The following is a 14,135-nucleotide window of genomic DNA, read 5'->3' as shown; positions in this document are numbered from 1 at the left end:
CAGCCACGGGTGGGCGGGGCCCGAGGCGCCCCAGTGCGCAGGCGCTGGCGTCATGCTGAGCGCTGCGTCCCGTGCGGTGGTTCGCTCCGCACTCCGATCTGCGTGTCGCCCGGGACCGCTCGGGGCTCGAGTTGCCGCAGCTGCTATGTCTCTGCCGCCGCAGACCGCTTCGGGCTCCCCAATTCTGCCCGCCACTGTGCTGGGCACCATGGAAATGGGGCGCCGCATGGACCTGCCCGCCAGTGCCGCGGCCGTGCGCGCCTTCCTCGAGCGCGGTCACGACGAGCTGGACACGGCCTACATGTACAGCGACGGCCATTCCGAGAGCATCCTGGGCGGCCTGGGGCTCAGGCTGGGCAGCAGCGACGGCAGAGGTAACGCCTCTGGCGCCCGCGCTCCGGCGCCCTGCTTTATCCCTGCACCGGGCAGCGCCCACCCAGCCCCAGTAGTACACCGGCCGCGGTCAGGACCCACAGCTTCACCCCTTGCGTAGCGCCGATCTTGCCTGGCAACCCCGCCCTCTGTGGACCCCCAGCACCTCAGTCTCCGTGTTCATCTCGCCCCGGACAGCCAGACAGTGCTTTGTTCTGACCACCTTCCCCTCCACTCCCTGTGGGGGTCGCAGCTTGGGAACCCCTAGTTTTGCCCTGAGCCTGTCCGGTCCTTGGCTTTCTAACACCCCTTTACTTTGTTGGTGCACTTTTCTGAGGCACTTGGCTCCAGAGCTCTGCAGAGAGCCCCCTCCAACCTTGCTAGATACCCATAGCCCCAACCCAGGTGTTCTGCCTTAGCCCCTCTCCCCATTGCCCTCACCGCTCATGCGCTCCCCGAGCACCCTTTAATCATCCTGGTCTTTCATCTGTCCCTAGACTTTGCTCTGTTTTAGTTGGCGGTATCCCTGACTTTCTCGGAGAGAGCCCTAGGGACACCACAGACTGGGTTGGGGGAGCAGGGCTGGTAGGGTGAGGAGGTGGGAGGTGGGAGACTCCTATAGCTCCATGACAGACTTTGTTAAGGGGTTTATAGGAGGGAAAGCCCTACCCCCGGGGAGCTCAGAGTCTAATGAGGAGGATTGAAACAAATGATCGCTGGGGAGCTCAGAAGAGGAAGCACTTTGGTGGGGATGGGGGGCGGAGGGAATGACAGGCTAGGCTGGGGAAGGCACTAGGGAACGCTCAGAACACTGGAGCTGGGCCTTAAAGGACCAGGAGAAGTTTGCTGGGCAGAGCATTAGAGGCTGAAGGCATAGCTGTGCAGACTGGGCTTGGAAATGCAAAGTGCCTGGTGTGTGGGAGGATGGGCAGTGGGCAGGTGTGGCTTGAGTGGAGCATGTGTGTGGGTGGGACTGTCCCTCCTTAGCCTGATGCCATTGGAAGTGCCTAGGAGGGTGCCTGTCACATGGCGGGGCCCAGTAAACGTTAGCTATAATCATTACTACTACACTGTCTCCTCTTTTCCACCCTGGCACTCTTCCTTCCCTTGTGTGGGGTTCCCTCTGGGCCCTCCTTGGATTCATACATAGCTTGGTGGATCTGAAGGAACTGTAAAGGGAACATGCATGGGAATATGTATCTCCGGTCTATACTTTCTGGTTCACTACCTCTCCTTGATAATGCAAATTTTGTTTGTACGTTGGTTTTTTTCCCCCAGCCCTTCCCTGCTTCCTTCTTTGAGTCCAGGTGCTCACTGAGCCAAAGTCCTCAGGTTGGACCTGAGGCAAAGTTCACACCAAGAATGCAGAGAAACTGGGCAATGTGGGGGAATGGAGAAAATCTGCATGAGAAGCTGTGGGACTGTTTTCTTCCACAACCCAAGTGGTCTGATGACTCGCCTCTGACCTGCTGACCTGCCTTTGCCAAGTATGAAAAGTGCAGAAGCCGTCCGCCCATCAGCCACCCACCCACCAGCATCCTTTGTAGCCTTCTAAGCTGCTTGCATGGCAGAACACTCTCTCGTTCTCGTGGGGGTTGTGTCTCCACAGTAAATGTGTGGATGTGCATGCTTCAGTGAGTCTGGAAGGGGAAGGGGAAGCCATCATTACCTTCTGCTCATTTTGCCTTCTACCTGTCTCTCAAATTGATCTCTGCCAGCAGCCCCTGCTCAGGCAACTACATCTCTATCCCGAATTCTTGCAGTAGCCTGTTCACTGTCTTCCTGTTTCCAGGCCTGCCCCTCAAGTTCTTTGTCTATACTGCAGCCAGAGTGAGCATAGCTGACCAGTTCAGTCTTAAAACCTTTGAATGATGGTATTTGAGAAAACCCTTTGGGATTCAGTCTGTGCCCCTTCTCTTGTCTCATCCCAGTGCTCCCTGCCTGGAGTCTGTGCTCTTAAAACTCAGATTTGCAGGTATGGCCCTTCCCATACTGTTTTCTTGTCCTTGTGGCTTTGCCCATGTTCGCATGCTCTGGCATGTGCTTCCCACCCCTCGTTGGCTGTGGCTCATTTTTACAGACTCAGCTCCAGGATCATTCCAGCCTTTCTTGGAATTCCCAGGGTGGCTGCACACCTCTACTCTGGGCTCCTTTAGCACCAGCTGATTTTTTTTTACTGCATTTACATGCTAACATCACCTTCTGGACTTTGAGCTCCTTGAGGGCAGTGATTGCATGTATTTAGTTCATCTCTATTTAGTTTAGTGCATCTCTGATGCAAGGTCTGTCATAACCAGCAGTTTGATGACTAGTAATAGTGATTTACATAAAAAGCTTACATATAAGACATTATTTAATCATGATCTTCCTATGAGGACAGTTCCAATGGTATACCCCCCATTTTACAGATTAGAGAACAGAGGCTCAGAGAATTTAAGTAATCTAGCTAGGGTTGCATGGCTGGTAAGTGGTTATAAGTCTCTTACACCCGTTACATTCTCCCCCCAAAGTGAAAATCGCTACCAAGGCCAATCCCTGGGAAGGGAAGTCGCTGAAGCCTGACAGTCTCCGGTCCCAGCTGGAGACATCCCTGAAACGATTGCAGTGTGCCCGGGTGGACCTCTTCTACCTACATGCACCGGACCATGGCACCCCTGTGGAAGAGACACTGCGTGCCTGCCACCAGCTACACCAGGAGGTGAGGCCAACCCCCTGAACTCCAGAAGGTGGTCTCCTCTGGCCTGTCATCCAGGACAGTGGTGTCGCCAGGGTAGTCCTGGAGGCAAGAATGTCCCCACCTCTCAGGATCCCCCACCCCGATCTGTTCCTGGTTCTGACCACTGCTGCACTGGCTTCTGACCACTGTGTCTTCCCTATAGGGCAAGTTTGTCGAGCTTGGCCTCTCCAACTACGCCTCCTGGGAGGTGGCCGAGATATGTACCCTCTGCAAGAGCAATGGCTGGGTCCTGCCCACTGTATACCAGGTAAGGGTCAGGGCTGCAGAGACCTCAGTCCTGCTGGCCCTCTGATTGCCCCTGTGCCCTCTCTGCTCCCCTCCTCACAGCCTGTAGATGGCTCCCAGATGACCCCAGGGTGACATGCAAGCTCTTTAGCCCAGCCAGCGGGTACCCACCTGCCCTGGCCCTGGTTCCCCATCCTGCCTGTGTGCACACCTCTGGCCCTTCCTTCCCGCTCCTTCACTCTGCGCTTGTCAGCCTGGAGCTCCTCCCCCTCTCTGGTGGAAGTGGCCAGGTCTCAGAGGGCCCTTCCTCTGGGAGCCTTTCCCAGTGCCCAAGGCGAACCTCCAGTCTCCAGGCCTCATCTTCATACATTCAGTGAGTGGGAGCATCTGTTGTGATCACAAAAGCCACCTGTATTGTGATCATCTGGCTTCTGGCTGCATTTCTAACTCGACTCTTAACATGTCTTGGAGGCAGAGGCAGAGACCTTGCTGGACTTGATCATATTTGGAAATCCTGTGTCCAGCCCACAGTTGGCGCACACACATTTGTGGAATGATATATCCAGTCTGGTGTCCCTTGGGCCCAACACCATCTCCCCATCCTCTCTACCACTAGTGGTTTTGAAAATCATTGCTGAAATCCTAGGCAGGTTTTGACTGAAGGTTTTAAAAGAAGAAGGCTGGGTTCCCTTCTCTTGGCATATGCACCCTCTCCATCAGGCCCTTTCTTCCTGCAGGGCATGTACAACGCCACCACCAGGCAGGTGGAAGTGGAGCTCTTCCCCTGCCTCAGGCACTTTGGACTGAGGTTCTACGCCTACAACCCTTTGGCTGGTACGGGCTGCTGTTGGAACAGGCTCCCACCGTGGTCGGGGGGGACATTCCTGGCCATCTCTGCCTGTCCGAGCCAGTGCATGCCCAGCCCCGGACCCGGGAAGCAGGGAAGGGTTTGACAAGAGGCTGGGCTGTGCCCTCCGTCCCTCGTACCCCAACAACAATCCCCCCAGGCCAGAGCAGTCTTTGGGGGCAGTGTGGGCCAGTGGATCTGATGGCAGCCGTCCTACAGGGGGCCTGCTGACTGGCAAGTACAGGTATGAGGACAAGGATGGGAAGCAACCTGTGGGCCGCTTCTTTGGGAATAGCTGGGCTGAGACCTACAGGAAACGGTGAGCCGGGGAGTCTGCCTCAGGATGGTGGGGTGGGGGTCCCCTTTATTTGAAATGGTGAAGTTCTGGGCTGCTTTCCTGGGGGCCTTAGGTCTTCCCTTGCTGCCTGGACCTACCCCTCTTGATTCCTACAGGAATTACCAAACCCTCTGTGGCATTCTTCTTGTTTTCTTGGGACTTCCATGAGGAAATAAGGATCCCAGGACCTTCCGCCAGGTCTTCTGTTTTATAGTGCTTCCCTAAGACGTGCTTATCACCAACCAAGAAGGACAGAGCGAGCCCTGGATTGAGGCTCAGGAGGCCTGGGTCTGAGTCCCTGAAGTACTGCCTTTGTCTCCCTAGGGAAAGGAAGGGCAGGCTTGATGAGTTCTTAAGAATAAAGGTGTCACTGGGGCCTCTGGTGAGGGGCTAGCATCCTGGGTGGTTCTGCTGCCCAATAAAGGAGGAGACCTATGGGTAGAGGGGACACCAGCCCCCCTGTACTGCAGGATTGGGGTGGGCACAGCTGCCCTGGTTGGTACTGACCCCTGTGTCACCCCGCCCGCACCTGTCCAGCTTCTGGAAGGAGCACCATTTCGAGGCCATTGCCCTGGTAGAGAGGGCCCTGCAGGCCACTTACGGCCCCCGTGCCCCCAGCATGACTTCAGCCGCCCTGCGATGGATGTACCACCACTCACAGCTCCAGGTAACCCAGCCACCCCTGGAGGCTCTGCTTCTGCCCTTTCAGGGGAGCCAGATGACCATTATGTGACTTCGAAATAGTTTTTCCTCTGAAATTTCTCTGTTCTACTTCTCATGGGTTCCACTTCATTGTCGCTGTGTAAGTGCCAGGCCCTGTGATGGGGGCTTGCAAACATGGAATTAATTATTACTTAGGCCATAGGAAGTAATTATCCTAGTTTTACTGATGAAGAACCTTGGGTCTGAACAACAGTGAAAGAGGTAGAAAATTCATCAAAACCCATTAGTCTCACTCCTCTCTTGGGCGCTCTAGTTTCCCTCACTCTTTGGGGTTTTCCTCTGTCTTTCCAGCTAAAGCTTTTCTTCTGCTTCAGCCTTACACAGCTGCAGTGTCTGGTGTGTATTTGGTAGGTTTTCAGTAAATGGGAGCTAAGTGCTTCACATGATTTCTCATTCTCATAACCACAGAAGATTGAGTCTCAGAGAGGTTAAGTAATTAAGCCAAACTTACACAGCTGCTGAGTGGCAGAACTGGTCTCTGAACTTAGGTCTGTCTGAGGATGAGCAGCGTTACAGCTAAGTCATAGTTGCGATTGTTGAAAGCACCATAGGTTCTTTGTAGAATGATATATGGCATAAACAAACACCAGAGCCCAAGTCTCAGCAGGGTCAAGGCTGGGAAGGGGAGTGTGTGTGACTGAGTCACTGTAGTGTGCTAGTGTGTTGACATCTGGCCATCTCTCCTTGCAGGGTGCTCACGGGGATGCGGTCATCCTAGGCATGTCCAGCCTGGAGCAGCTGGCACAGAACCTGGCAGCATCAGAGGAAGGACCCCTGGAGCCAGCCATCGTGCAGGCCTTTGATCAAGCCTGGCACCTCGTCGCCCATGAATGTCCCAAGTACTTCCGCTAGGCCTCGACACGGCTCGGCCTGCCAAAGGTTTCTTTCTTATCTTTTTTGCCACCTTTCCTCTTCTCTCACCCTGGCTGGTCTTTGCTTTAAGCTCATTTAGTGTGGTCTTTCTTGGTTGTCTGGATCTAAGCATATTTTTCTAGGTTCCTGCCTGGCTCCCAGTTGACCTCAAAGGCTGGGGCTAAGCCCTACTTTGGCAATTCTGGTCGGAATAAAGCAGGCCTTGACCTGGCTGTAGCCCAGGCCCTGAGTGAGCCCCACAAACTTGTCTCCTTGACTGTTGGCAACTTGTTTCCATCCTGCTGGGGACCTGCTGCCAGAGGGGCAGAACTCTGAGCTGGAGTCTTCAGAGGGCAGAGGTGGTGAGCGGGTCTCAGGGTGCACTGCTCTCGGGAAGGGCTCTCCAGCCTCCTGTCCTGAATCCAGCCTGACCTCTCATCACAGGGCTAGAGGTGGCCCTCATTCTCCTACACACAATAAAAAGAAGAAGAAATGAAGAGAAATGTACGTGAGGCTATATGCCCTGAACTCTTATTTAGAACTACCTTATAAAATGTTTAGAAATTGATTCATTTGGGCAAAATCCTACCATAGCTTTACCACCAAGAAGAGTAAAACCTGAGATACTGTGGACCATTCTTCACACACTCAGTTTCAGCACTGGCTTTATTTTTGTCTTAGCTAAAGCCTCCTGGCTTGTCAGCCCTAAGATTTCCAGCCCTATTCCTGGGCCTTCTATAGCTGGGAGTGGGGGTGGGGCATGGTCAGCCAGGTTCCCCCTTCCCTGGGCAAATGCCTACTCCAAGCAAGAGGCACTCAAGGCTGGAGGAGAAAAGAAACCCCAGGTCTAGTGGTTGCTGATTAACCATTCCTCGTACAGAAAAGTCATTCCATCCCTGGACAGGAACGGAGTGGGCGGGGAGAGTGGGGGCCAGTCAGCACGTGGAGCTTGCTCGTCTGGAAGTGAAGGAAGGTGCTCAACTTGGAAATCCAGACAAAACCACCTAACAGACTCTTTGTTCTGAGAAAAGTGCCATTTGCTCTCTAGAGGGATGACACCTTGCAGACAAAATTTTACTCTCTATATAAGCAAGTCAACGTCTTTTGTCTTTATCCATGATAAAATGGAGGCTTTCCCCAAGCAGGGTGGTGTATCAGTTATCATTGCAGAGCATACCACCCCATAATTGAATTGTTTAAAATGACAAAATCCCCCAAACTGATCTAAAAATTCAGTGCAATCCTTATCAAAATTCCAGCTGTTGTTTTATTTCCCTTTTTGTTTACAGAAATTGACAAACTGATCCTAAAATTCATATGGAAATCTAAGGGATACAGAATAGCCAAAACAAACTTGAGTAAAAGGAATAAATCCCCCAATTCTTGATTTAAAAACTTACTACAAAGCTACAGTAATGGACAATGTGACACTGGCATAAGAAAAGACATATAGATCAATGGAATAGAAATGTGAGCTCAGAAATAAACCCTTCTTTCAGTTGGTTTTAGAGAAGAGTCAAGACAATTCAATGGAAAAAGAATAGTCTTTGACAAATGGTGATGGGACAACTGGGTATCCACACACACAAAAATGAAGCTGGACCCCTTCCTCACACTAAATGCAAAAAATTAACTCAGTGGGTCATAGAGCTAACTGTAAAGGCTGAAACAAAGCTCTTGAAATATGAGTAAATCTTCATGATCTTGAGTTGGCAATGGTTTCATAGACATGACACCAAAAGCACAAGCAATAAGACAAAATAGGTAATTTGGACTTTATCAAAACTTAAAATGTGTATTTTTCAAAAGATACAATTAAAAAAGTGGAAAAAAAATACAGAGAATGGAAGAAAATACTTGCAAATCACATAAGGAACTTGTATCTAGGATAATATAAAGAACTCTTAACAACTCAATAATGAAAGAGAAAACCCAATTTAAAAACAGGCAAAGGATCTGAATAGACATTTCTTTAAAAAAGATATACACTTGGGCAATAAGCACATGAAAAGCTACTCAACATCATTACCCATCAGAAAAAAAATCAAAACCACCATGATACCACTTCACCCCCACTAGGGTGACTATATTAAAAAGATGGACAATAAGTGTTGAGGATTTGGAGAATTTGGGACCTGCATGTACTGCTAGTGGGGCATAAAATAGTTCAGCAACTCTGGAAAGCAGTCCGGTAGTTCCTCAAAAGATAAAACAGTTACCGTTTGACCCAGCAATTCCACCCCTTAGGTATGTACCCAAGAGACATGAAAACATGTTCACACAAAAACTTGTATGTGATTATTAATAGCAGCCATTATCCTTAATAGCTGTTAAGTCCAGGGAGAGGAAATTCTGGGGCAAAATACCTCTAAAACTGAAATCAGTCAAAGGGAGAAATAAAGTTTAAAATCCATTTATTGCTTACAAACTGCAGTCTGGGGCCATTTTTCTTTCCTGCTCTGGCAGAAGCAAAACTGCACCCCAACCCTCATCCTTCAGGTACAGGTAAGCCCTCAGTTGCCCAGGTAATTCCCCATTTATATGGAGATGAACTTCTCTCCATCCCTGAGGATATGCAAATGCACTAAAGCCAGGCAAGATACTCTGGAAATACTACAATTTTACCCACAATAGCCAAATGTCAATCAGCTGATGAATGGATAGATAAAAAGCATATTCATACAATGGAATACTATTCAGCAATAAAAAGGAATAAAGTAATGAAATACTGACAGTGTGACCCAGCAATTCCTTGAAAATACTATGCTAAGTGAAAGAAGCCAGTCTCAAAAGGCCTCATATTGTATGATTTGATTTACATGAAATGTCTGAAATAGGCAAATCTATTAGAGACAAAGATCAGTAGTAGCCTGAGGCTGGGACAGGTGTTGGGAGGAAATGGAGATTAATTCCTAATGAGCACAGGTCTCTTTTTGGGGTGATGAAAGTGTTGTAAAATGGACAGTTGTGCAATTGAATACACTGGAAAACTTTGAATGACACACTTTAAATGGGTATATAATATGTGAATTATGTCTCAAGCCTTTTTTTCTTGAAATAAGCATTTAGGTCCTGAATCTGCTGTTTGGGCAGGGAATGCTCATCTGAGAGGTGACCTTAGAAGACCACCCGAAGGCTAATTCACTCACGGGTCTGACAGTTGATGCTGATTGTCCCCTGGAATATCAGGGGGTGTAGTCAACTGGGAAACTTACATGTGACCCCCCTCCCTGTGGGCTGGGCTTCCTCACAGCATGGCTGCTGGAAGACCATAGCATCATTCTGGCCTCATGGGAGGAGAGTTATGTCATAAAAAGGATATGAGAGAACAGATGGTCATCTTTGCAAGAAAACCTCTGTCGAAGGGCTCAGTGGTCCTGAGTGTCACGTCAAGAAGACGAGCCTCTTGACGAGCTGGGAGAACGTCAGGCCTGAGCATCCCCCCCAGGATGCGTTCTCTGCTAGGTCATATCTCATGGTGGCAGCTTTCAGACAGTGTATCTCATACACATGTGATGAGCACTTGAATTCAGCCATTTCACACCATTCTCAAAAGACTAACAGTTGGATCTGGAAAATGGACCTCAAATGAGAGAAACTGGTCTGCAGTGTTTAAAAGTCTGGAGAATGAATGGGTATAAATTTTGCATGATTGAATCAGTGTCAGGAAGGGAGCTACTGAAGCTAAGGGCTCAGGGGAGGATATCTGGGCTGATCTACTTGCTTGATTTCCATTCTGGCCTGCCGACATCACCAGTATCTCAAATTTGCATTCTGAATACATTTTGGAAGCAATAAGGAAGGTAGGAATGTCAGGATCCATAATTGCTTCTGAGAAAGTACACTGCTACTCCATAGGTTTTATTAATTTTTAAGACTTTAACATGGCACTATAGTGCACACCAAAATTTTGTTAAATGTACATTTCACTGCAAAGCCTTTTATCTTTGGTGTTGCACTTTATAACAGCTTAAAACAGCATTCACGGTAGTGTCAGAAGATTCATCTTTGACAAAATGAACTTCCAAAAGCTTTTGTTCCATGAACTGGATGAAAAAAATTTTAGTTATGATTGGAATTAACTGATTTTCTATTTGAAGTACCTGATACTGATACAGAACTGGCATTATTTTCTACTTCTGAAGTGTTTATTATTGATACCAACACATCAGTGGCTACCGCTTTACTTTTCTGACATGCGTAAGAAAACTTGGAATGAAAAATGAGCAAATTTAATTGGTAAGAACAGTTATTTAATCTAGATCAAAAGTCATGTGTCAGTGATAAAATTGACCTGCGTTGTACAAGTCAAATAGTAATCTTTCATATGCAATCTTCTATTTCAAAAATTAGCGATTATTTAAAGACACTCATGCCAGTTGTCTTAAGTCTATTCAGGCTGCTGTAGCAAAGTACCATAGACTGGGTGGTTTAAACAAAAGTTCATTTCTCAGTTTTGAAGGCTGGAAAATTAAAAAAACAAGGTGCCAGCATATTCAGTGTGTGGAAGGAAGGGAGGGAGGGAGGGCTGTGCTTAACTGGGCATCTGGCCTTTCCAAACTGGCAGTTCCTTTGCTTCTCTGGCTCACCCTGTTAGAATGATAGCTCTTCTGTGCTGATGTATGTTCCGCCTTCAGGGAGGAAACACAAAGAGTCTGGGAAAGTAGCTTAGGTTTATGATAAGGTTGAGGGTACACTTAGGTAAAGGTAGGTATGTTGCCATGGCTTGTGGATAAAGGGATGATATCTATGGCCTGAAATGGAAAGTATGAGTGCTCTTAAGTACTTTGTCTGGAGTGCAATGGCCATCCCCTTACTGGACTGCATAGTTGATATGTCCATTTAGAATTGTTTGGGCAACGTCGAAATGCTTTGATCTGCTGCTTAGATGCAGTCATGGTCCCCATGGAATTGCTTCCATAAATTCTGCAGAAAGCATTAAGAGGAACTGCCTATATTCCAAAGGCTGCACAAGTCAAGGACTTGTGTCAGTACACATACAGGAAAGAAAAAAGTACTCTCCACATTCGGGGATTACTGCAGTGCTGTCTCTCGGCTCAAAAGCCCTGTACTGACCGGAGGTAGCAGCGCTTGGCAGACCACTGCAGACGCTGAGGTTTAAGTGAAAAGTGGCCAGTCTTACTCCGTCAGCTCTGAACTCCAGTGACTGAACTGTTGCACTTGGTATGTGGCCTTGGACTTGCTGGTGCCTTCTTTTCAGTCTCCATTTGGGCAGATATGCTTTCACATAGCAGGATACGTAGTGCACAATCTCTTCTTTTCACTGGGTTATCAAAATTCTCCTGGATTATTGCATTAATGGGTCAAACACATATTAGTATAATAACACCTGATAGATGGGCAAACATTCCATTTTAGTAGTGAAATTAAGAAGTATATTCTGATACTGGCTCCCACGGAAGAAAATGCTCTCATTGCATGCTGTCCAAGCACAGCTGAACAAAATGGACAGGTCTTGAATGAGGACAAAATCCAAGCCATATCTCTTAAGTAATCTTTATGTGGGGCTATTTAGGGAGCTTCTAAAGGCATTTCAAAACTTGTGTAAGACAAATTGTTTGTGGCATGAACATCGAAACGTGAAAGGGGCGTCCTAAAGTAAGAAGCTTTGGAAGTGGTGCAGGTGGCTGTAAATCAGGACTTTCAGGCCCACCCTCCTATTCAGACCTCAAAGAATTGTAGTGTCTTTAATAATTACCATAGCTAATTAGTGGCTTTGGCATTTAGACGCTGCTGCTGTTTGTTGTCCCGTGAATTTTGAACTTGATTATACTGCTGCACAATGTTTATCCTTGGAGCTCATCTACTACCAGGCCCCAGTAGACAGATTGTCACATTTCAGAGGTCATGTCCAAAAGAACTATTGTGGTATGATATTAGAGGATCCAATCAAAGACAAAGCCTGGTCCCCAAGGCCTTAGCCATGTTCACAAATAAGTGGTTGTCCACCCCTTAGAGACACAGACTATCTCAACTGCTGCTTTACCCAAATCAATGGCTCTATAGAGCCTTGTCAACAAGACTTACGTTAAGAAAGCCTGACTCGGTACAGTGGTGTACTGTAGCCGTCAATCATTAAGATGATAAAATACTAGTTGTTTTAAGTTCTTTCAGTTTTACCTATTTTCATGGAAGAATGAAATGGTATCTCATTGTGGTTTAATTTACATTTAGGAATGATATAAATCTTTAACAAGCAGGTTTATTGGGTGGCAGGAGCCATGCTACTCAGGCTGTTTGACAAAGTCCAGGCCCGAAGAGGGCCTCCGCCAAGGGGGGGTCCTGGCAGCCGGCTCCCTCTATCACCTGCCTTCACGTTCTTGATAGCTGTAATAGTACTGGCTGTTTTCTTACCTGTATTCATAGCCGGCGCTCAATCTTCCTTTGATAAGTTAAGTAGAACCGATGGGGACACTGATTTCCCAGTAGTCTTGCGGGAACAGTAATTCTCAGGAACATAATGAACACAGAAAATGAGATGGCAGAAAGAACAAAGTAAAAGGTTAATAATTATAGAAAAGCCTTAAGAGTTATGCCCCCCCGTTTTACAATAGCACTGATGTGAGTAATGAGGAATTTTTAAAGAAAATTCAGCATAAGGAAATCATGGATCCAGGCCCTTGGAGGGGCCCCCTGATGCAAGAGGCTAATAAAGACCCAGATAAAATAAATAGAGCTGTTCCCACTGTGGTAGGACCACATGGCCCCACTTACCTCGTAGGAGGAAGATTCTGGTATTCCCCTAGAAGAAGAAAATTCATGCGCAAAATAGAGGTTTACTTTGTTACCCACAGTACCCTATGAAGGAATATATGATGAAGATATGAATTTGTGGTATTGGACTGATTATAAGATGGTTCGATCTAGTTCTGTTTCATTATGGGAAAGGATTAAAAGAGGAAAGAAATCTTGGTGTCTTTGGACACGCCAAGCACGTAGAGTGTGGATAGAAATGTGGAATAAATGACAGAAAAATTAAATGTAGTTATTGTATTAGGCCTTTAGAAGATGAGAATAGTAATGTGAGTTGCTATGGTGAGTGAACTTTGAACTCTTGCACCTGCCCTTTCTCGCTGCACACATCATATATTTCTCAGAACTTGCTTTGCATAAGAATGAGACATTATCAAAATATCATCCTACTAAGAAAAGCACGTACAAGTAAATAGAAAGGCCATCTGTGTATAATTAAAGGTAGTCACCTGGAATAAGAAAGAAACAGAAAGGAAAAAAAGATTGTATCATCACTGATCAAAGGACAAATGAAGATTGTAACCTTACTGATCAAAGGACAAATGTCTGGAAATAATCACATATAAATAAAACACTGCTAGCAGGCTAGCTAGGAGATGCCTCCAGCCTGACTCTGTGTCCGTTTCCTCATTCGCCGCCGCTGTCTTCATCATTCGGGCATCCCACCCCTAGCGGGAGCTGGACTCCAACAATTGGGGATATAATTTACACACAATAAAAAATATTCACCAATTGGAAGTATATAGTTGCTCCCTTATGCTCCTTTATAGCCAGTTACACCCCCAAACTGTTTTTGGCCACCACTGCTCTGCTTTCTGTCACTATAAACTTGCCTTTCTAGAATTTTATGCCAAGGGAATCATGTCCTGTGTAGACTTTTATCTGTTTTCTTTCACTTAGTGTAATATTGCTGAGATTTGTCCATGTTGTGTGTGTCAATGGTTCATTCCTTTTTCTTGCTGGTGATACTGGGTTCCATTGTATGGATAGAGCACATTTGGTTTCTCCATTCGCAAGTTAATTGGTTGTTTCCACTTTGGGGCTATAATGAATGAACCGCTATGGACATTTGTGTATGTCTTGAATTTTTCTCTATGTATGTTTTTATTTCTCTTTGGTACACATCTAGAAGTGGGATTGCTGAATCATGTGCAAGTATATTTGTATGCTGAAATGACTTGCTGCTCTCAGGAAGATGGAGTAGACCGTATTTTCCTTATTCCTCCTGGAAAGTACAAATAAAAACCCTGGACATTATGTTTAATACA

The 14,135-nt window shown here is 47.1% G+C and overlaps 1 protein-coding gene across 3 annotated transcripts; it reads left to right on the top strand.

Annotated features, from left to right (window-relative positions):
• Positions 1–28: 28 nt before the first annotated feature.
• Positions 29–14,135, top strand: AKR7A2 (aldo-keto reductase family 7 member A2). 3 transcript variants are annotated; one of them, XM_036999912.2, is made up of 8 exons: positions 29–374; positions 2,883–3,070; positions 3,252–3,356; positions 4,072–4,168; positions 4,401–4,500; positions 5,056–5,185; positions 5,932–6,120; positions 13,997–14,135. In XM_036999912.2, the coding sequence occupies exons 1-7, from the start codon at positions 53–55 to the stop codon at positions 6,091–6,093; spliced, it is 1,104 nt and encodes a 367-aa protein (XP_036855807.2). In that variant the 5' UTR covers positions 29–52; the 3' UTR covers positions 6,094–6,120; positions 13,997–14,135. The 3 variants fall into 3 exon arrangements, with proteins under 3 accessions (XP_036855807.2, XP_017496131.3, XP_017496129.3); XM_017640642.3 differs by lacking the exon at positions 13,997–14,135 and adding an exon at positions 6,237–6,357; XM_017640640.3 differs by lacking the exon at positions 13,997–14,135 and having other exon boundaries at positions 5,932–6,357.

This window comes from Manis javanica, chromosome 4 (genome assembly GCF_040802235.1).
Source record: "Manis javanica isolate MJ-LG chromosome 4, MJ_LKY, whole genome shotgun sequence".
NCBI lineage: Eukaryota > Metazoa > Chordata > Mammalia > Pholidota > Manidae > Manis > Manis javanica.
Note: the sequence above shows the minus strand (reverse complement) of the source record. Positions and strands in the feature narration are given on the sequence as shown.